The sequence below is a fragment of the Aedes albopictus genome, chromosome 1, assembly GCF_035046485.1.
Source record: "Aedes albopictus strain Foshan chromosome 1, AalbF5, whole genome shotgun sequence".
Lineage (NCBI taxonomy): Eukaryota > Metazoa > Arthropoda > Insecta > Diptera > Culicidae > Aedes > Aedes albopictus.
Genome location: NC_085136.1, coordinates 236,303,742 through 236,325,392, shown reverse-complemented (window position 1 = coordinate 236,325,392; position 21,651 = coordinate 236,303,742). Strand labels below are relative to the sequence as shown.

The 21,651-nt window shown below is 40.8% G+C and overlaps 2 protein-coding genes across 2 annotated transcripts; both read left to right on the top strand.

Moving 5' to 3' along the window:
- Positions 1-3,318: 3,318 nt before the first annotated feature.
- On the top strand, positions 3,319-10,765 carry LOC115267022 (uncharacterized; the record flags this gene model as incomplete). Its single annotated transcript, XM_062846466.1, has 2 exons — positions 3,319-3,662; positions 4,060-10,765. Coding segments are annotated over 2 exons (558 nt in total), but the record flags the coding sequence as incomplete, so codon positions are not given.
- A 6,572-nt stretch (positions 10,766-17,337) lies between these two features.
- Positions 17,338-19,980, top strand: LOC115267084 (protein Cep78 homolog). Its single transcript, XM_062848747.1, has 4 exons — positions 17,338-17,803; positions 17,863-18,044; positions 18,258-19,003; positions 19,232-19,980. The coding sequence occupies exons 1-4, from the start codon at positions 17,479-17,481 to the stop codon at positions 19,884-19,886; spliced, it is 1,908 nt and encodes a 635-aa protein (XP_062704731.1). The 5' UTR covers positions 17,338-17,478; the 3' UTR covers positions 19,887-19,980.
- Positions 19,981-21,651: the final 1,671 nt, after the last annotated feature.

Here is a 21,651-nt window from a genome sequence, read left to right as displayed (position 1 = left end):
ATAATTTGTACCAGTAGCGTCACGCCTAATATACTCCGGTTTCCACCTAGACACCTTACTGATTGGGTCACTTGACGAAGAGGTTTTTCCAAACTCCTTCATCTTTCGCTCACTTTCCTCCAAACTTGTTCCCAGGCTTTCAACTTCACTCAACATAAAATCGCGTTTTAACATTTTCTGACGAAGTTTGTCAGAGTGGCACTTCTCCACTATCTGGTCCAGAATCATCTCTTCTGGTTTGTCGTACTCACACCTTTTGACCTGGGTTCTCAGACGCAATACGAAATCGGCGAAACGTTCGGACGACTTTTGGGAGATTTGACGGAATAAGTGGCGTTCATAGGTCTTCCTGCGATACGGCTCAAAATGCGCATCCAGTTTCGCGATTGCCGCATCGTAATACGGAGGGTTTACCAGAACCATTGACACCGTTTTGACATCGGGTAGATTGTCATAAATGTCTCGCAAATCAGAGCCGCCCAGATAGAGCAGTTTTGAGCGTCGTTCGTACTGTCCTTCTATCTTTTCTGACTCAAAATAACATTCGAGATCGCGTTTCCATTTAGCCCATGCCAACGGTAGCTGCGAAGACTCCAAAGACGTTTGGAACGGCCTGATGCGAGTATCCATGCTGCTCCTATTGTAACCATATAATTTTGTTTAAAACCGAAGAAAAACAAAAAAAAAAACCGTCATATTTCTTTGTGTGAATCTCCAAATAACTAGACTAGAGAGATTACAACAACTCCGACGCACCATTCCATTTCTATTAAATATTATAATAAAACTATTTTGTTCAATCAAAAATGTGTTTCAATCATTTGGCGAAACCCGCCTTCAATCAGTTAAGACGAGAACCGCCTTTATTTGTGACGAAACCCGCCTTCACTCTGAAACAAATCTGTCTTCATTTATCTGAACCGAAGACTGTTTTCTATTAAATCTGACAAAACCCTCATTTCTAAATTTCAACCAAACCCGGTTTTGTTCAGTTGTGACGATCAGTCATTTCCAAATTTATGACGAAATCCGCCTTCATTTAGTCATGACGAAAACCGCCTTTTCAAAAGTTTGACGAGAACCAACTTTATTCAGCTGTGACGAACACCGTCTTCACTCTATTTGGACGAAATCCGCCTTCATTTATCAGTGACGAAAACCGCCTTTTCTATAGTTTGGCGAAAACCGCCTTCATTCGGCTGTGACGAAAACCGCCTTCCTCAGTTTGGACGAAATCCGCCTTTATTTAGCCGTGACGAAAACCGCCTTCATTTAGTTTTGACGAAAACTGTCATTGCCAAATTTTAACGAACACCGCCTTTTCAAATGTTTGACGAGAACCGACTTTATTTAGCTGTGACGAAAACCGCCTTCACTCTATTTTGACGAAATCCGCCTTCATTTATCAGTGACGAAAACCGCCTTCATATGACCGTGACGAAACCCGCCTTTCTCAGTTTTAACGAAATCCGCTTTATTTCTGTATTAACATTATGCACATTTTCAAAAATACAAAAAAAATGTATGTTTCGTTACACTCATTTATATGACTTTGCTATCGAATCGGTGTTCCAAAAATATTTTATATGTCCCCAAATTTGTTGTTTTCTACCTTCGAATTTCGAACAGTGTATAGCAAAATGAACACTTCATTGCATAACGGTAAACAAAACTGTGGCAGAACGGGCAGAACAGACCGCTACTGTCCCCAGCTGTACAGCTGTCTGAGTTTTTATCAAAACACAACGTTTCAGTCGTAACACTTTATTTTTATTCCAAATATACACACAAGACTTACCTTTGGAAAAACGAATAAGGATCCTTAAAAACATCATCAAACCAAAATATTGATCACCTTTATTTTTCACTCAAAACCGCACGCACCACAGCACGGTACTTTTTATTCAACACACGGATCTCACTCGTTTCCTTCCCCCAATGATACTCCATTGCACATGCACTTTTTTACCAACATCGTACAGAACATTAAGCACTAAATAACTTATTTCACACCGAAATGCAAATCAGAAAGAGAAAAAAAACGGTTCGGATTGTGGTTTGTTTACAAGTTTTCCCGAATGACCCTTCATATCACATAACCAAGCTTTCATGTATGACATAATCAACACGAGTTCATTTTCATTCAATGTTTTGGTTGCAATCATCAACAATGATGATTGCCTTCAATGAACTAAAACATCGGTTACCACGGAAACCGCATATACGTTTGAATTTGTTCTTCTTCTTATTTTTTTCATTGCCAAGCACGTGACAAACCAGCTTGAACAGAAAAGAAAATTTGGAATGGTGCGTGGGATGGATGGTTTATTATTGCATTCTCCCAACTTTCTGTACTTTTCTAGCTACTATTACTCACATTTTTCCTTGTCGCCAATGTGAAATCTGGAATTTCGGATAGTAGAATCGGTTGACGGGATTTTGGGATTAGTTTACACAATTCAACTTGCACGCACGACACGTATATTCGACTGCTTGTCTCACACATCTGACTCTGACTAACTAGTCCAATTCAAACATCAATCATGGCTAACTCGATCTAGCTCGATACCACACATCTGTGATCCACTGCTTTCTCCGGGTGCGTAGCTCACCTAAATTATTCTCGCCGGTGGCGATGAAGGCATTCTTGATGACGCTCCATCGATCTTCTACGCTTTCACCTGCTAGAATATCCGCAGCACGGTTCTCTAGCTCCTCGACGAAGGACCTTTTCATCGCAATATCTTCCAGTCGGCAGGTATGAGCGTAGCCAAGAGATAAGCCAATCAGGAAAACCTAGAACGTTGAGTTTTCTCAGTGCTAGATCATGAGGAACTTTATCAAATGCTTTGGAAAAATCCACGTACACACTGTCCACTTGGCAGCGCTTTTCTAAACTGGAATTCAGCAAGCTAGTGTACGCCATTAGGTTAGTTGTGGTGGACCGGTTTTTCACGAAGCCATGCTGGTATTGCGAAATTATGGGCTTGGCAGCAAGGTACATTCTTTCATGAACCAATTGGCTCTCAAGGGCAAAACTAAAATGTATGGTGGCGACATCTCCATGGCAGTGTGGAAACTATCGTCTAGATGAATGTTTTGGTTTTTTTCCGGTGACGGTTCGCAAGTGGGAATTTTAGTTCAAAAATAAGTGTTTTTAGTTATAAAACCGAAATAAGCAGCAATGAATCCAAGTGCGAAAGGTAGAAACTATTGTTTTTTAGTGATTAGTCGTAAACTAAGTTGAAATTAGTGTGTTGACTACTAAAGAAATGAGATCCAGAAATGTTTCATGCAATTTGAGGTTAGCGAATGTAACCGAGTTGTATTTTTTTTCTAGTTCCCGAAGATCGTGATGTCGAGATTACAATCGTCGATATCCTGGACTATGTTGGAGACTCGGTACGCCCCATAAAGGAAGGGTTTGCGGTATTTGACGCAAATCATATAATTTGTTTGGGCTACCGCACTACAAATACAAGCAGTGTGCATATCACAGCGTATGTTACCCAAAGCTCCCATCCGGGCCATTCGCCGCATCAAGTGAACCTAGACCTGGGACCTGGACCTGGATCTGTATCCGAATGGATACTAAATTGCACGTGCAAAGCAGGTACAGCAAAATGTAAACACATTATTGCCTGTCTGCTTTACATTGAAAAGTAAGTATACAAGAAGTTCTAAAATTTTAAACATACTATGTTCAGATTTGAACCTGAATTAACATACATATTCTCCGAAATATTACCATTAACAATATGTTGAACATTCAGTTCTAGTTTGAACATAATTGGGGCAAGGTGCACTAACTTTATTAGTATTGTCTTCTAACCAATCCACCGGATTTGCAGTAGACCCAAGAGTAGACCAGTAGTCAAGCCAGTAGTTGAATTCCAATTCCTAACACTACAGTTTATTCAGCTGTACCTATTAGATGTTCTAGTATAAAAAATATTAAAATTGAGATATTGGCCTCGAAGTACGTGCTACTTTGTTCTAGGACTATAATAGTATATGTATGCTCGTTCAATACCTAAACCACAAAATTTGATCTTTCAGGCACAAACGGGTCGAGTTCCTATCGTGTACTGATGTTTCCCAAGCATGGGGTATGTCAAAAGCCCACAAAACTGCAGCCTGGGGAGCGAAGCGCGTCAAAGACATGTGCTGTGTACTGACCCCAAAAAAAATCAATGTAGATGTAGAGGGCGGTTTGAAGGAAGAAAGGATAATCAAAATGAAGTATTTATTTATTTATTTATTTATTTATTAACTTCATCTTCAGCTATAGCTGTACAGATTGTTTGTTTACTTAAATTAATTGCCTAATCCTAGTTTTAAAAGTCGTTCTAGTTAAATTAAAATCAAACCATGGTACACTGTTTAATAAGCAAACGCATCTCTCAAACGGGTGATGCTGACCATACGCTGTGGAATGCCGAGCAACCCAGAACAATTGTCGGTGACGTAAACGACGAGCCGGAGCATAGAAATTGACTTGATGTAGAAGATCTGGACAGTCTAAACGGTCACATAAAATATCGAATGCGAACATCATCTGTAGGAACTTACGTCTTTCACGAAGAGTTTCCAGTCGTATCAGCTGACATCGTTGTTCGTATTGTGGTAGTCTCCGCGGGTTATTCCATGGAAGCCTTCTTAGCGCAAACCTCAAAAAACTGCGTTGAACTCGTTCTAAACGTTGTATCTGAGTTTCATGATATGGTGCCCAAACTGGCACAGCATATTCGAGTACACTACGCACAAAACAGCTATACAAGGTTTTGAGAGCGTACACGTCATCAAAATCGGCGGCATTACGACGAACGAAGCCTAGCAGCGAGAAACCTTTAGCCGTTGTCAGAGATATATGTTCGTTGAACTTTAGCTTTGAATCCATAATCACTCCGAGATCTTTTATAGATTCAACACGTTCAATTTTGTCTCCGTCTATGGTGTATTCAAAGCTAATTAGAGGCCTAGATCTGCGGAAGCTTATTATTTTACATTTCCCGGCGTTCAACAGCATACCATTAGATACACACCAGCTATCTACGGTATCGATGTCCTGCTGCAGAGCAATGCAGTCGACGACGGAGCTGATGATCCTATACATTTTCAAGTCGTCTGCGAACATAAGGCGGTGATCTCCGAATCTCCGAATCATTCGACCGGATTCTTGCAGGTATTTTTTTTTTCGATCGCAACGTTGGATCTGGTGGACATAACCGTGTATTTTTAGCAATTCTACAGTTATAGGCTTTCTTTTCTGGCTCACTTGCGGACTTTTAGCACATGCAAAGATGTAGATGCGGAGCAAATTTTAATTGATTGTATTCACTACCCGTCATAAGTACGGACTCACAAAAAGTATTGCAACAATATTGCATCACCCTGACTCACCTCGGTATCTCTAAAACCTTAACACCTACAAAAATGCCGCCTTCAGAAAAGTTGTTGCTTTTGGTCTTCTGAATAACTTTCCTGAAGACAGCATCTTTGTAAGTCCTCGAGGAATTTCTGAATGAATACCTGGAGGAATGTTTTGAGGAACATCTGAAGAAGTGCATTAATGAATCCGTGGATGAATTCGTGAAGAAACTCCTGAAAAAAAAAATCCTGAAGAAATATATGAAGGAATCTATGGAGGATTCCCTGGAGAAATTCCTCGCGGAATTCTTCGAGGAATTCCTGCAAGAGTTCTGAGAGACATTCCCGGGGAATTCTGGCAGAAATTACCAGAGGAGTTTCACGAGGAATTCCTGGAAGAGTTCTATGATTAATTCTTCAGGATTTTCTGGAGGAATCCGTGAAGCAATTCCTAGAGGAATTCATGGAGTATTTGCTGAAAGAATTCCTGGAGGTATTATTTGAGGAATTCCTGGAGAAATGTATGATGCTTCCTGAAAAAAATTGTGGAGGAATGTCTGAAGAAACTCTTCGAGAAATTTCTGAAGCGATTCCGGGAGGAATTTCTCGAAGAATTCTTCGAGGAATTTCTGGAAGAGTTCCGTAAGAAATTCCTTTAGGATTTTCTGGAGGAATCCGTGAAGTGATTCCTAGAGGAATCCCTGGAAAAAAGATTGGAGGAATTCTGGCACACGCAGAAAAATAAATTGTAAACACAATTAAATTCTAGTTCAAATCAACCGATTTTCCAGTTTACTATAGCGACAAACTGATTTCTAGTTTAAACAGAACTGTTCTATTGTTTGATAATACAAATATTTTCATTTGTCGAAATTTTAGACAGTTTGTTAAAACAAACAGAGATATGGTATTTTCAACATGAAATTATGGATTGATTCAAACGACTGCACTTTTGCCACTAACAAACCCGGAATGTGATTGTGTTGGTGACGGCGGCAACTGCGGCAGTTCGGAAATCTATTTTTAGAGCGTCAGTAAGCGGATAGGGAGGAGAACGACTAAAAAAAGACAAAAAAGGCGAAGCCGGTCAACTTTTTGTGGATGCTGTCGTGAGTACCTGCGCGTTATCCATCACGGCCAAAGCTGCATTTGGAAGTTGGCGTGATGGATTTGCTACACCTGCTTTGTTGTGGCGATGTTGGGGTAAGCATTTTATAGATGTGTGAGTGCTTTCGGACCATGTCTATAATTTTTATCTTGTTTTTTATTTTGTTGAAACAAATTAAATTTTTGACATTATATAAAATGATGGTAATCGGTTGTTTTTATCGATAAACTCTAAATGAAAACAATTAAATATAACTTTGGAATAAGTAAATTCTCAGTTTGAAAATCAACTATGCGTTTTATTGTTTTAAACAAGCGCCATTTTTCTGCGTGCAGAGATTCCTAAAAGATTTATCCTAGAAGAAATTTTAGGAGGTATCTCTGGAGGAATTGTTGGAGTATTTACTGGATGAATTCCTGAAGGAATTATTTGAGGAATTTCTGTAGAAATATGTATGGCTTCCTGGAGAAATTTCTGCAGGAATGTATGAAGGAACTTTTCGAGGAATACCTGGAACAGTTCGGGGAGACATTCCTTTAGGATTCTCTGGAGGAGTTCTGGTACAAATTCCTAGAGGATCTCTGGAGGAATTCCTGGATGAATTTCTGGAGGAATTTCTGGAATTCTTCCTTGAGAAATTTCCGGAAGAATTAGTGGAGGAATTTTAGAAGGATTTCTTAAAGAAATACTTGGACGAATCCCTGGAAGAATTCTTGAGGAAATTCCTTGAGAATTTCCTGGATAATTTTCTGAAGGAATCCATGGAGGAATTCCAGTAGGAATTCTTGGAAGACATCTGTTAGAAATTCCTTTAAGATTATCTGAAGGAGTCCGTGGAGTAATTCCTGGAGGAAATATTGGGGGAATTCTGGCAGACATTCCTAGACGATTTTTTTTCTAGAAGAAATTTCAGGAGGAATCCCTGGAGGAATTTCTGGTGAGTATTTCTGGAGGAATTCCTAGAATATTTACAGGAGGAATTTCTGGAGGAATTCCTAGAATATTTACAGGAGGAATTCCTGGAGGAATTTTTGGCGGATTTTTTTAGGAATTTCTGAAGACATTCATTTATGAATCCCTGGAGGAGTTCCGGAAGAAATTCCTGGAAAAATTCCTGGAGGAATCCGTGGAGGATTTCCTGGAGGAATTCCTCGACAAGTTCCTGGAGAAATTCCAAGAAAAGTTCCGGGAGAAATCCCTTTAGGATTTTTTGTAGGAATCCGTGCAGAAATTCTTGGAAGAAACCCTGGAGGCATCTTGAAGGAATTTCTGGAAGAATTATTACTGGAAAATTTTTTGGGGGAATTCCTGGAGGAATACATGCACGAATCCTTGGAGGAATCTCTGTAGATTACACCAAGAACTCCTATAGAAATTTTCTGTCTAAAAATTTTGACTCAATCTATGGAGCTTTCCCGGAGAAATTCCTGGAAAAAATCCTGGAGAATATCCTGAAGGAATCCGTGGAGAATTCCCTGGACAAATTCCTCGAGAAATCATCTAATTCTGGCATCATTAATTGTCCAAGATTGAAATTCTTTCACATCATTGATATTTTTTTTTCGATTTTTTCCGTTGTATTTCATACGTTTATAATTTTTTATGAGAGTCGAATTAAAATTTCGCATTGCCTTGAAATCATCACCATCCGAAGCCTTCTCCAGAATCCCAATATAAAGCACTTGGCGATGTTAGCACCACAGCATGTTGAAACCCCTCTTGGGAATTCATATTGCATATGAAGCCTGCGTACTTTAGAATCGGTACACTAATAACCTGCTATAGATCGAAAACGGTTTGACCTAGGAAAAAAAATGTAAGAAGCAAATTATCCTTATTTATTGTATTTTGTAGAAAAAAATATGAAACATGCAGTTTTTATTTTATTTTTATTTTTTGATGAAATTAAGATCAGATTGTGAAATTCATGCCATTTTCTTCTGCACAAACCAACGTACTTCAACACTTGCAAATTTCACAGCTTAGGGGCTGGTATTTTCACATGAATCAAAATTACATTCATAAAAGATATGCTAAAAATAAGTTACGACATTAAACTCTTGACAAATATTATTCACAAGACTATAATAAACTTATAGCCCTATTGTCCATTTACGCTATATTCAAAGTATTTTTACCCTTCTTACACCCATTAGGATTGGACATTTGGTTACCGAGATATCTTTCAAAGAGTACTTGGGAGTAATACAGGTTAACTTTTTGAGAGATCTTTGACCAAGGGTACCATAATAAATATCTCAGCCGTCTGTCAACCGAATTGGGTTCTCTAAGTACCAAATGAAAGCTACAATATCCTTGTATAAGGCCCTGAAATTTTATTTCGATTCGACATTTGATTACTGAAATATCTTACGAAGAATATTTCAATATTTTTTTTTATTATTATTATAATCACTTGTTATCTTGCATTAGTTTTTAACCAGTCTATGGGAAATTATTTTTCAATAAATAATGCTGACCTTTTACAAAGTGTATACTAGCAGATTATTGTTTTCAACAAAATTATAAATAACAAATTACAAATTCACAGGAATTTTATGAAAACTAACAATATGCAGGGTGGCCACTAAATTTCAGTTCTGAAATTCCCGTCTTTTTCCCGGTTTTCCCAGTACGATTTTTCAACTTTTCCCGGTTTTTCAAAATGGACATTTTTGGAGTATGTAACACCCGATGCATGGTCATTAGGCCGAAGGTCATTAGGTTGAAAGTCATTAGGCCGAATGGTCATCAGGCCGAATTGTCATAAGGATGAATTGCAATTCAACAAGAAACTGGAAACGGATCTGTTGTTTTATCATTTTTCAGCCATTATTGCCAAAACTATTTTAACAATGAAACTAGAAAGAATAGCTTATAAAAAGGAAACATTTGTGATTTAAATATCAGCATTAAATAACAACTAGGGTATTGGTTCCCTTCTTAAGCATGTGGCTCCCATTTTCATTCTACGAAAAACAAAGGATTGAAGCGCTGTTTGTTTTGTTTCTTATTTTTGTATTTTTTGTTAGAAGTGAGCACCCATGAAAACAAAAAGAACGGAATCAATCGGTGCCGTAATCGCTTGTTTTCGAATAGGATGAATATGGGAGCGTGAGATTAATGATGGTACACATACCCTATTTTGGCAATTTCATAAAATTTATAAATTTACCAGAGAGAACGGTCTATGTTTAAAAGAAGGAAAAAAATATGCTGAGGGCGACAGGATCAATTCCCGGTCGGTCCAGGAACATTTCGTTAAGGAAATTTCCTTCACTTCCCAGGTTATAGTTTATTTTCGTGTCTGCCTTACGATATACACATACACCATGGTTATTGGCAGCGGAAGCTCTCAGCTAATAACTGTGGAAGTGCTTATAGAACACTAAACACTAAGAACACACACCCAACGACAGCACGAAGAGAGCGTGATTACTGAAGCGCAGGAAAGCATGAACAGGAACGATATGCGGAGGTTTTATCCACCTGTCAATGGTGCGCGGCACAAGACTACGCCAGTGCCCGCTATGTGCAATGACCTCGAAGGAAGTTTACTGATAGATAATGGGGCAGCTAGGTGGAAGGAGCACTTCGAAGATTTGTTGAATGGTAGCAGTGAAGGAGTACCCAGAAACATGATTATCATAATTGATTACAGTCAAGCAGTGGGACCAACAATACTGGATGAGATTAAGCAGACCCTTAAGAAGCTGAAGAAAGCAAGGCTACTAGGAAGGACGAGTTCCCGGTCGAACTTCTTAAGCACCGAAGCGAGCAGCAACATCAATCAAGCCACCAGATTATTGTAAAGATTTGGGAGGATGAAAAATCAGATTGAGACCTCTTGAAGAGTCCTTCGTCGCCGAATACCAGGCTGGATGGTCAGGTCATGTTGAAGATTTTTTTGTTTGTTCCTATTTATGTGTATTTTAACAATTTGCTAATTCTACACTTATGTTGAAGATAAGATGAACATTGTCGTGGCATTGTAATGTGAACGTTGAACAGAAAAACGTGACTGGTACACTGCTCCTTCTGAAATGTTTAAATTTTACTTGAACAGTTTTCTGGAAATTTAAGTTAAGTCTTCAAACGAGTCGAAATAAATTTGTCCAACTCTAACTCTCTAATTCGTAAGTGTTTGCTTCCAGAAATATATGAAGTTTTTATCCTATCTTACGACTTTGAACAACTATGTCTATGCCAAAAAAGCGTTCCTAAAAAAATTGAACAACATGTTCTGCAAAATGTATGTAATGTTGGTATATTAAGGTGAATATATGACGAAGCCACACCCCAAATTTTCAAGAGCACGAGCTGAATGAACCAAACGACGGATTGCGCTGAAAAGTTGATCGATTGGTCACCACCGGGGTGTGACCAATCGATCAACTTTTCAGCGCAATCCGTGGTTTGGTTCATTCAGCTCGTGCTCTTGAAAATTTGAGGTATGGCTTCGTCATATAATGTCCTTAAGGAACCAAGATACCGCATTTCAACTAGATTTTTGATGCAATCTTAGCAAAAATTGCTACATCAGAATAAGTTTTTGCATTCATTGCAAAAAAAAACTGCAAAAGATTTCAATGAAATCGATCATTTGAAATTAGCTTGCTAATACAGATATCGTTCAGCAATTTTCTCTCAACAATCATTTTCCCGGTAATCATCTCAAATTCCCGGCTATTTCCCGCTTTTTTCCCGGTCGTTCCAAATTCCCGCCTTTTTCCCGGTTTTCCCGTTTTAGTAGATATATTATTTTTGTCCTTTTTACACCATAACCATGAATACCAAGTACTTCGGAGCTAATTTATTCGACTAATTAAGAGATATTAGACAAAGTGTATCTCGCTGATTTTCTTATCCATTAGTTCATCGATTCAAGATCTTTTGGCAGTTAACAAAAGATACAATATTCCAGAATATGTAAGCTATTTTTTAAAAATTTCACACAAGATTCTAGAAGGTGTCTGGCATTTCTGGTAGTTTAGTCTATGATCCATGATGCTATTTTGGAAACCAATCCAGTAGATGCGAAATCCACAATATTTTCTAGAACTTTTGGTCCATCACACAAAATAAATGTTTAATACAAATAATACAACAATAGTAGCCTTTCAGAGCTCGTCTTTTATGGATCACACTCAGCGAGGTGACGAAACTGAGGCCATGAAGGTATCCCTTTTAGGGTTAATATATAAATAATATAAACCACGAACTTGCTGCACTTTACGGCGAACCGAGCATCCGGAAGGTCGCAAAAGCAGGCAGGATAAGATGGGCAGGGCATGTCGTGAAAATGCCGGACCATAATCCTGCAAAGCTGGTGTTTGCAAGAGATGTGGATGCTATAAGAAGACCTGTAAGTAAACGTGCAAGTTGGGCGGACCAGGCTCAGGACGAACTGGCAAATGTTGGATACGGTGGAGGACTGCAGCCACGAACCGAATGTTGGGGAGATGAATGGTTGATTTTGTTTTATTACTGCAATAATGAAATACTACATACATGTCGGGTCTAAGACCATTTAGGCAGGGCCACCTATTTTGGGCACCAGCTACTAAAACTGTCAATTTTCAACCGATTTACTTAATATTTGGGGCAATGTCAGATACGTATAGTAGCTAGCCATGTACAAAAATTCAAGTCAATTCAAAATTGACTGAGCAAAATTAGGCTTGCCGAAAAGGTCCCAGACTCTATGTTTTATTTGATCACAAATTTTGCAGCGATCTTAAGAACTCAGGTTAGACAATCAACAAAGGATTTCAATGATTTCTAACTCTAAACATTTATTTTGTCAATGTTTTGTCATAAATTTATTGGATTTAAGATAATGACCTTATCATTCCCTTTTTTCTCGGAAGACAGGTAGGGTCGACACCACGACTGCATCCAACTGCACAGCAAGTATCATGAACTGATACTGATACCGCATGCACAGCGATCTGACCTTCTCGAAAGTAAGGGCCAGTACACAGAAGAACGTGCCGACATGTGGCCTCCACCTGCCTCGCCCTTCCGAGGACTACTTTCTAACCGCGGACTAGTAAGCAAGTCCGTCAAGTGGCTCACCCGAACAGAAAAAAAAAAAAAAAAAAGCAAGTGCTTGAACGCCCACTATGATGCAGGTTCTTGCCCTAGTTGCAACGTTCGGTCAATAACAGTAAGCTAATTCGCATGAATCACATGAAGTATCACGCTCTCTTTTTGATTACTCAGACCTTAGAAAACTGCAAATCCGGAGGCCTGACGGATCATCGGAGTCTTTCATCCCAACAGCAATTTTCCACCGCCGCCTCAATGGTTTTCGTCCCGGGAAACAGTGCATGATTGCTTTCCTTTTAGGTGGCCTACATTGCCGGATACAGCACGCATTGCCCCGGTCTGTTCTCACACCACCGACAGGGATCTTAACAGACGGAACGGCATCCGGTTTCAGTTTGCTCCGTGTTTCTAAAATTAAAACAATTATCAACTACGTACTTACATCCACGCTGGCATTAAAAAACTATCTACTTACTTTGAATGAAATCGCTCTCGACGAAATGCTTACTGCAGATTTTTTTGTTGCGGTCTCCGGAGAGGATCATGAAATTTGTCCACCGACGATACACTTTATGTCCAGTTGTCGGAACGGGGAAAAAACTAACCTGACAACCCACAAAGGAACGATTTTCGCACGCGGGAATAACGCACTTCTGAGCATCCCGCATGCCGACAAATATTGAAAAATTGCACTAAATGAACTAAATGAAACACTACCACTAAATGAACACTACCACTCAACTAGATAAAAATTAACGAAAACCCTGCGAATTCAGGAAAAAACTACTAAAATGTTTTCAATGTTTTGAATCGAGCAAGAAGTTTGACGTTTGCTGCAGAGAGTGTAATCAGATGGACAACAGCGCCCTCTGCGTGTGGTTTTATCGTTTTGACGGCGAATAGCTCGAGTGCCTTCGCTAGGCAGGAAAGAATCGAAATGGGCCGATAGTTTTCAACGCTATGAACATTACCTGCTTTATGTATAGGCGTAACTGCAGCTAGCTTCCACATATCCGGAAACTCTGCTTCTGACAGTAAGATGTTGAACAGCCGGCAAACAGGTAAAGCGAGTACATTAGCAAGCGTTTGATAAATAAGGGAGGAAGTTTATCCGATCCAGCACCCTTAGAGGGATCTTCGTCATTTAACGCCCTGGCAACTTCAGCTATGGTAAACGTTAGACGTGGAAAATGAATAAAGTAAGACGGTAAAGAATTCAACAATTCCGTTGAGTCCACGGGAGAGTCAGGATTGTACACCGACTTGAAGAAATGAGCAAACAGTTCAACAGAATCTTCGCTACAGTGAGCTGTTTTGTCACCGAGAGACACATCGGACGGTATTGCCTGCGCGTCTTTTCTGGTTTTGAAGAATCTCCAAAATGAGGAGGGATCTGTCTTAACCTCGTCTTCGATTCGGAGGAAGTACTCACGGAATGATGAAGAAACACATTCTTCGTATTCAGCTTCAAGTCTGCGAAGAATGGATCTGTTGTCATCAGTTCGGCGACGCAGGTAACGGCAACGGGCTTTTCGAAGAGTGTTTCGACGATGACGCAGCTCAGCATTCCACCACGGTAGCTCATCCCAGTCCAGAAAACGTAACTCATCGGCAACGGCGACAAAATCACATCGGTTGGAAGTCAAAATCGAAATCTTCGGAAACACTTAGAGGATTCGCAGATTCACTTACGTTGGTTAAACGAAGAACGTGTGCTTTGTGATGTTGGTCAAGAGGTAAAATTGATAATGGAGCTTCGAGCAATTTAGCTTCCCTGCTGTTCCTGACAAAGACCAAGTCAAGCAGTCTGTCATTAGAATTTCGTACATCGGAGATCTGCTGTAAGCCACTGGCAATCATACTCTCGGTGAACTCTTGCTCCTGCTCAGAGGACGCATTTGTCGGAAGGAAAGAATCCAAATCGTTATCATACGACCACTGCTAGCGAGACAAATTGTAGTCACCTAAAACCATCACAGAGTCCCCACAAGCAGCTTTCCGTATTATCTGTTGAACGCAGTCAGAGTGTGCAGCATAACTTGCAGGATCGCTATTTGGTCTCAGATAAATAGCACAGACAAAAATAGACTTAGACGGGAAGCGGAGTTTTACTACGACTTGTTCGAGTGAGTCAGATCTCTGGAGACGGACAACGGCGCTGGGGATGGATCTCTTAACAGCGATCTACACGCCACCTCCTCTACGGAACCGACTAGATGCGCTGTTACGATCACAACGGTAGATATTGTAGTTTGATGATATTTCTGAATTATTTACATCGGCCTGAAGCCACGTTTCGGAAAGGGCGATAACGTCATAATCACTGGAAGCTGTGGCCAGGAAAAACCGATTCGTCTTCGTTCGCATACCACCAGCGTTTTGGTAGGTAGTAAACCGTTAACGGAGGGTTTGTACTTTTGGGCTGCTGAGAATCCTGGCTCAACGTCGGTGCGATGAGAGGAGAAGTAGTACAGGGAGCGAAAGGCGGGTGGTTGAAAGCTGCATCTTCCGGGACACTACTATGGTTTCTCATTAATAGGTTCCCATCATTGCTGAAAAATTTATTTCGTCACATGAGGCTTTCCACGAAGCAGCACGAAAAAAATCCACTTTTTTAGTTTTGCATTTTTGATTTGCATATAATTTTGCACAGCTGTTCTAATAAATATAAATAACAATTTTTTCATATTAAAACTTTTCATGGAGTCTCGACTAACTTTCAAATAGGGCCTATGAAAAAAATGGAACACATGCGAATGAAAAATCATATGTATCTCTGAAACTGCTTGTTTGATCGGAAAATTGTCTTCGGCAAAGTTGTAGATTAATAAATGGTGGCTCTCAGAAAAATATGTATGTGTATGACAAATTCACGCAAACTCGCCGTAGGGGTTTGGCAAAACTGTCTCAGAATCCGATGGAATTTCTTAGGTTTAAAGACTAAGTATTTTAAAGCAAGATTGCACACGTTGTTTTTTTTTATTTATCTAGACTAATATTTGAAAAGGGCTAAAGTATTTGACCGTTTTTTACTCAATATAACTTTAAAATGACATTACCTACAAAAAAGTTATGTATGGGTGACTTTTAGATAATCATGTGAACTTTTATAACATTGAAAATTGTCAATAAGCTTTAAAAGTCAAAAAAATGCAACGTTGTTTTAAAGTACATAGTCTCCATACCTACACAATTCCATTGAAATCTGAGAGGGTGCTGCCTACCCCAAAATCTAGTTGGCGGGAAATTCGTCATGCACTCTAAAAAAACACGCAACCAAAAATGATCAAAGTGCCATAACTTTTTTGTACATTTTTTTACCACTATAAAAATTTTAGAGATGATATCTAACAGAATGAACTTTATTCTCACAAAAAAACACGAAGGTAAAAAAATAGCTTTTTGAGATATTTGATTTTTAGTAACAAAATTCAGTTTTTTTCAGAAGAAAAACTTAATAAATTTTTCAATGTGTATTTTTCTGAGAGCCGCAATATATTATTCTACAACTTTGCTAAAGACACCTTTTTGATCGAACAAGCTGTTTCCGTGTTATAATTTTTTATTTGCTCGTGTTCCATTTTTTCATAGGCCCTAATTGAAAGTTAGTCGAGACAAAATATGAACTTTTGATATGAAAAAATGGTTTCTCACATAAAAAGGGAATAGTATACAAAAATATCAAGTAGATTAAAAAACATCGATTAAAATGGATTCGTGCTGGTCCGTGGAAAGCCTCATATATAAATTCAACCACCTACAGCTCATTTTAGAAGCTGAACCTGAGAATATGGTATATGAAAAACTTGTGCGGCTAGACCAGTTCTGCAAGAAAGTCACGGAAAAACCGCTATTTTTCGAATATTTGATGTAAATGTCACGGACTACCTTTGAAAAATGCCAAATAATGATATTCACCGTGAATACCATATTCTCACTTTCAGCTTCTAAAATGAGCTGTAGGTGATTGAATTTAGATATGACGAAATGAATTTTTCAGCACGGATTCCCACTTCATGAGCGCAGCGTGGGCGTGACCGCCTAGTAGGAAACCAGCTCCACGGTGACGAGGGGCGTAATCACCTCGTAGGCCAGAGTATAGCAGAATTTGGCCCGATGCCAATCTGTGTTCTCCAAAGTTCAGCTAACGGGCTTCGCTCAGTCCTAGGATCTCAAACTTCATAAGGCATGCTTTACTGACTGGTTGTGCCAGTTTATCCTGCTGGGCTAAGGTTAATACATTCCAAGTTCCAATTATTGTCCGTTGTTTCGCGTTAACAGTCGTTGTCGTTAAATCAGCTCGAATCTTTCATTTTCAGTTTCTGTAACGGTTTTTGGGTTTCGGGAACAGTAGGTTACTGGCTTCATACTCAGCCGCTGGATGCCAGAACAAACCCTGTTTGAGACGCACCTCCTTTGTGAAAAGACGTTCGAGACGTACCTTCTCAATTGAGCTGAAGTCAGAAGGACAACGGTGCCTAGGCTGCACTACCAGCTAAGCTCATAGCTGGTGGTCTTTGTCAGACAAAGACTCATAGCTGGTGGTCTTTGTCATCGCTTGACCCGTGGAAGCAAATATGTAGTCTTGTTCAATGAAGATGTTGAACATGGTTGAAGTTGCTGCATCCTGCTCTTAACCATTTGTTGACGAATGGGAAAGAGCAGGATGCAGTAACTTCGACAATGTTCAACCTACTTCATTGAATAGAACTAATTCAAGCTAGGATTAGTAGTGCATATGTTGCCTATGAGCACATGTAGGGTAGATGTAGGGCACATGGTTTGCGAAAGGTACCTATCAAGGTAAGCTATGCCATACAAAAAGCACACATTTGTCGGTCACGTCATCGGATTGTCACTCCTTCTATTTTTTATCACCAAAATTTAGTTTCAAAAAACTAAAAAAAAATACATTTTATTTTGATACATTTTTAACTCGTCGATTGGAAATGGCACCCGAAAGCCTTAAACCGCAGGACCCATCAAGCTTCAATCCGAATGGCACCGGGACCACCAATCGCCGTATGAAGAACTTCCATCGGCGCTACCTAACGCTGTGTCGGGCGAAAAATTTCCAACCACTGACCGAGTTGGTCGGCAATGCCGGCGGTGGAGCTGGTGTCCGTAGGACTAAGGTAAACCATTCCTGGCAAACGGTAGACTTCTACGGTGACCGATTCAAGGAAACCGACTGGCAGCTAATAGCCGATGCACTCGGAGAGGACTCCTCTTTGGAACGGTTGGCCATTCGTCTAAGGAAGACCCTGAATGATGGTAGGTTGGGATTGGATGACAAGTTTGCAGTGTTTGTTGCTATTTTTTATGTTTTCCAGTAATCGAAAATGGGAATCAACGAATGGACGAAGTGGCGGATCGACCAGTCATTTTAGTGAAACGACTTTTCACTAAACTCATGGATGGCTTAGAGAGTTTTCTGGCAAGCAACCAAATCATAAAGACGCTCGTTCTGGAAGCTTTGCCCATTCAAGGTTTTCACATGGCCACCTTCGTTAAAGTAAGTGATCTTATCCATGCGTGTAACTACAGCGCATTTTGCCCCTCTGCTCCAATGTCATGTACGCTGGCTGTGGTGCATAACAAGCGAGCACGACATTGGACCTGAGACGCCAAATTCTCTGTAGTTACGCGCATGGTCTTATCCTACCCTGGCTAAAAAGCTACTTCAGCGTATTTTATTGTACATATTCATTATTTGTTCCGTTAACAGGGTCTTCAGCAAAACGGTTCCCTAGTTGAGCTGAGTTTAGCACGAAGCTGCATTCGTGACGACGGCTGCGAAGCCATTTGCAGTGTGGCAATGCATTTGCCTAATCTTGAATCCTTAAATGTGTCCGGATGTCAGCTAACGGCCAGAGGTTGTCGCGCCTTAGCCGACCTGGTCAAATATCAGAAAATCCAACGGTTTGCCCAAAGCTGGCAGTACTCGCTTAGGTACTGTGAAGTCGATACGGAGAAGATGCAGGGATTGAGGATTTTGGCCCTTAGCTCGAACCCATGCGTTGGCGATGAAGGACTAAATGAGCTGACGGAAGTTCTGAAAGATGACGAGTGGATACGGCAAGTACAGTTTCGGAACTGCGGCTTGACAGATACTGGGGCCAAATTATTAGTAGATTGCCTAAATGTTAACAAAACCATCAAGAAATTCGATATACGAAGCAATTCGGGTATGTCGAATGCAGCGCTACACGAAATACTCGTAAAACTGGGTGAAGAAGTGGAATCATCCGACAGTAGTCAATCGGCACCGGAAACCTTCACGAACGGACAGATCAAGGTGAAAGCTGCAGAGCAAGTCAAATGCTTGCAGCAACAGTTGGCCATTGAACGTCACAGAGGGATTCAAATGCAGTTGCTAGTTGAGCAACTACGACAGCAGCTGATCATGCAAAAGGAGGAATATTCTGCGCAATTGAAAACGCTTAAGCAGGAATGCAACGCGATCATCAATCAGTAAGTTTTTTTGTAACATTATGTGGCAAGAATTGCGTGTTCGGTTCAATATGGACACCAGAAATAAGTATTACTACAGATAGTTTACCCTTGAGGTATAAAGTGTATATAGTTTAGTCACAGACAAATAGACGTCTGACAATCTTTGACATACTGAACATCATGCATGAGGCATCACTCTTATAACGGATAACTTTCAACCATTCTTCATCTATCTCTTCCCATCAGACGTGATGAGCTGCTCCACAAAGTGCAACAGTTGGGAAAAGTGAGACCAAAAAGCAAGAAAGCAAATCTACGCAAGAGCAAGAGTGTCGCGCTGCCTTCGGAATTATTCAGGCGTTCATCGGACGGTCATGCCAAACCAAGTACAAAATCTGAAATGACTCTCCGCTGGGTACATGGCGACCGTGTTTCATCGCTCACCAATGGAGTTGCCACCACAGCAATGCGGCCCCAAATGGTAGAACGTGGCATTGGCGACAGCGGTCACAACTCGGAGGCAAATGGAATCCAATTGGCGGAAATGTTGGCATGGACAGGACACTCGGAAGACGTTATTGGAGACATCGGCGTCGGATGTTCGAAAGTAACGGTTAGGAAGGCGCTGCATGGGAAACGAACTAATTTGGATGATATCACTGAGCTTAGCGAAGACGACTATTTTGCCAATGTTAGTGATGCTGCTGATCAGCAGTCAGGTGATGGTTTAACTAGCAGAAATGCAGCTACCCTCGACGAAGATGAAGACGACGAGGACGATATTGGAAGTTCATTATCCGGAGCCGAGCTACTGAAATTGATTGCTAAGCAAAAGTCCACTGAGCGCGTGCACGATACACAGTCTCTTTATATGAGCGTTTTCAGCGGTGATGAGAATTGAAGCATCTTCAATAGCACTATGGTAAATAGTTTATTTGTAAGAGTATATGAGAAATGAGACTGTTAACGAAAAATAAAATTAATTGTGATATCAACTTGATTACCTACTTCATATTCTAAATATTCTACGCTAACTTCACGTTATGTCAATCGGTGAAACATGAGGGCTAAAATAAGCAAATTCTGCAGCGAGTTGCACAAGTAAATTGAAAATGCGGATCCGCTCATGTTAAGAAAGGTGATCATTTATGACTTACACACTTAAAATGTGCGAATCTCGGTTAAAGTTCATGTGCTGAAATTTCGGCTAAACGCTTGATGATAGCGGCACCCATTATTGGTTACTTTTTGCTGATATCTCCGTTAAATTGCGTTTACCGAGCGCTTGGCTGTGCAAAACTCGGCAAAAGAAATAAAATTATCAGAGATAATTCGTCGATAAATCGTCGAGAACGCGAGTTGGCCCGTGTTTGGGTCTCAGATCACACCCAGGACTCTCTTCTTTGCCATCTGTTTGTCACGACTGAAATGCACCGGTGTCACCGGCTTGGCTTCTTCCAGGCTCCGTAGAACTTCCGGCGAGTTTTACACCCAGTGTCGAATTTCGAACCCGCCCTTTTTGTGGACGAACCGGACTTCCTGAGTCAGCTTTATTGCCTTCTGATCGGTGTCGACGCTGTCGAAGTAGTCATCGACGTAATGCCGACGTATTATAGCCCCCGACGCTTCGGGATATTGAACGGCGAACTCTTCAGCGTTCTGGTTTTTAACGTATTGGGCCGAGCAGGGGGAACTCGTCGATCCAAATGTTGCCACATCCATGACGTAGATTTGCGGCGGTTCTTCCAGTTCTGTTCGGAAGACGAAACGTTGTTTCTTGTCCTAGGGGTGAATCTTGCGGCGGTTCTTCCAGTTCTGTTCGGAAGACGAAATGTTGTTGCTTGTCCTAGGGGTGAATCTTCAGCTGGTGGAACATCACTTTCAAAATTCTACCGAAAGCAATCTACCATTCGCGAAAGACGCAGAGCACTTTGACAAGTGGGACGAGCATGTCCGGTGCTGACAGCAGCTGTGAATATAGAGTTTACTCTTTGCACGGTCGCCGCTGCGTCCCAGACCAGACGAATCTTCTTGGGCTTCTTCGGATTTTGAACGACGTTGATTGGCAAGTACCACGTTTGGTCGGCAGGAGCACCGGCCAGCTCTTCGGCGGAAACGAGATGTGCATATCCCTTTTGTTGGTACTCATCGATCTGCTTGCAGACGTTCTCTTTAAGCTTCAGATTCTTGTCGAGTCGCTTCTCCAACTGCTTCATTCTACGAAACGCCATCGGGTAGCTGTCCGGGAATCGTGGATCGTCCGTTTTCCACAGCAGTCCGGTTTCGAAACGGTCACCGACGCGCTTGGTGGTTTGCTCCAGTATTTACTGGGCGCGTTTCTCCACTGCTGTTTCCTGCGGAATTGCCACCACTGACTCTTCCAGCGTTTAGTGACTTTTGAGCAGCTTATGTAGGTCCTCGTTGGTTATCCGCTGGTGGTAGCTGGAGATAATTACCAGCCGCCGCCGAGGTTGTTTGCCGCGGTCCATACACCGTCCACCCTTAATGCGAATCACAATCGGTTCCATGGGAGTATTGCTGACTGCACCCCAAATTGGACTGACACAATAGTGTGCACACACTTTCAAAGTGTGATTGCAGCGCAGGACCACGTCGGATCGAGTTGGGGTCTTCGGTGCACTTATTCCTTGTAAATCAAGGAATAA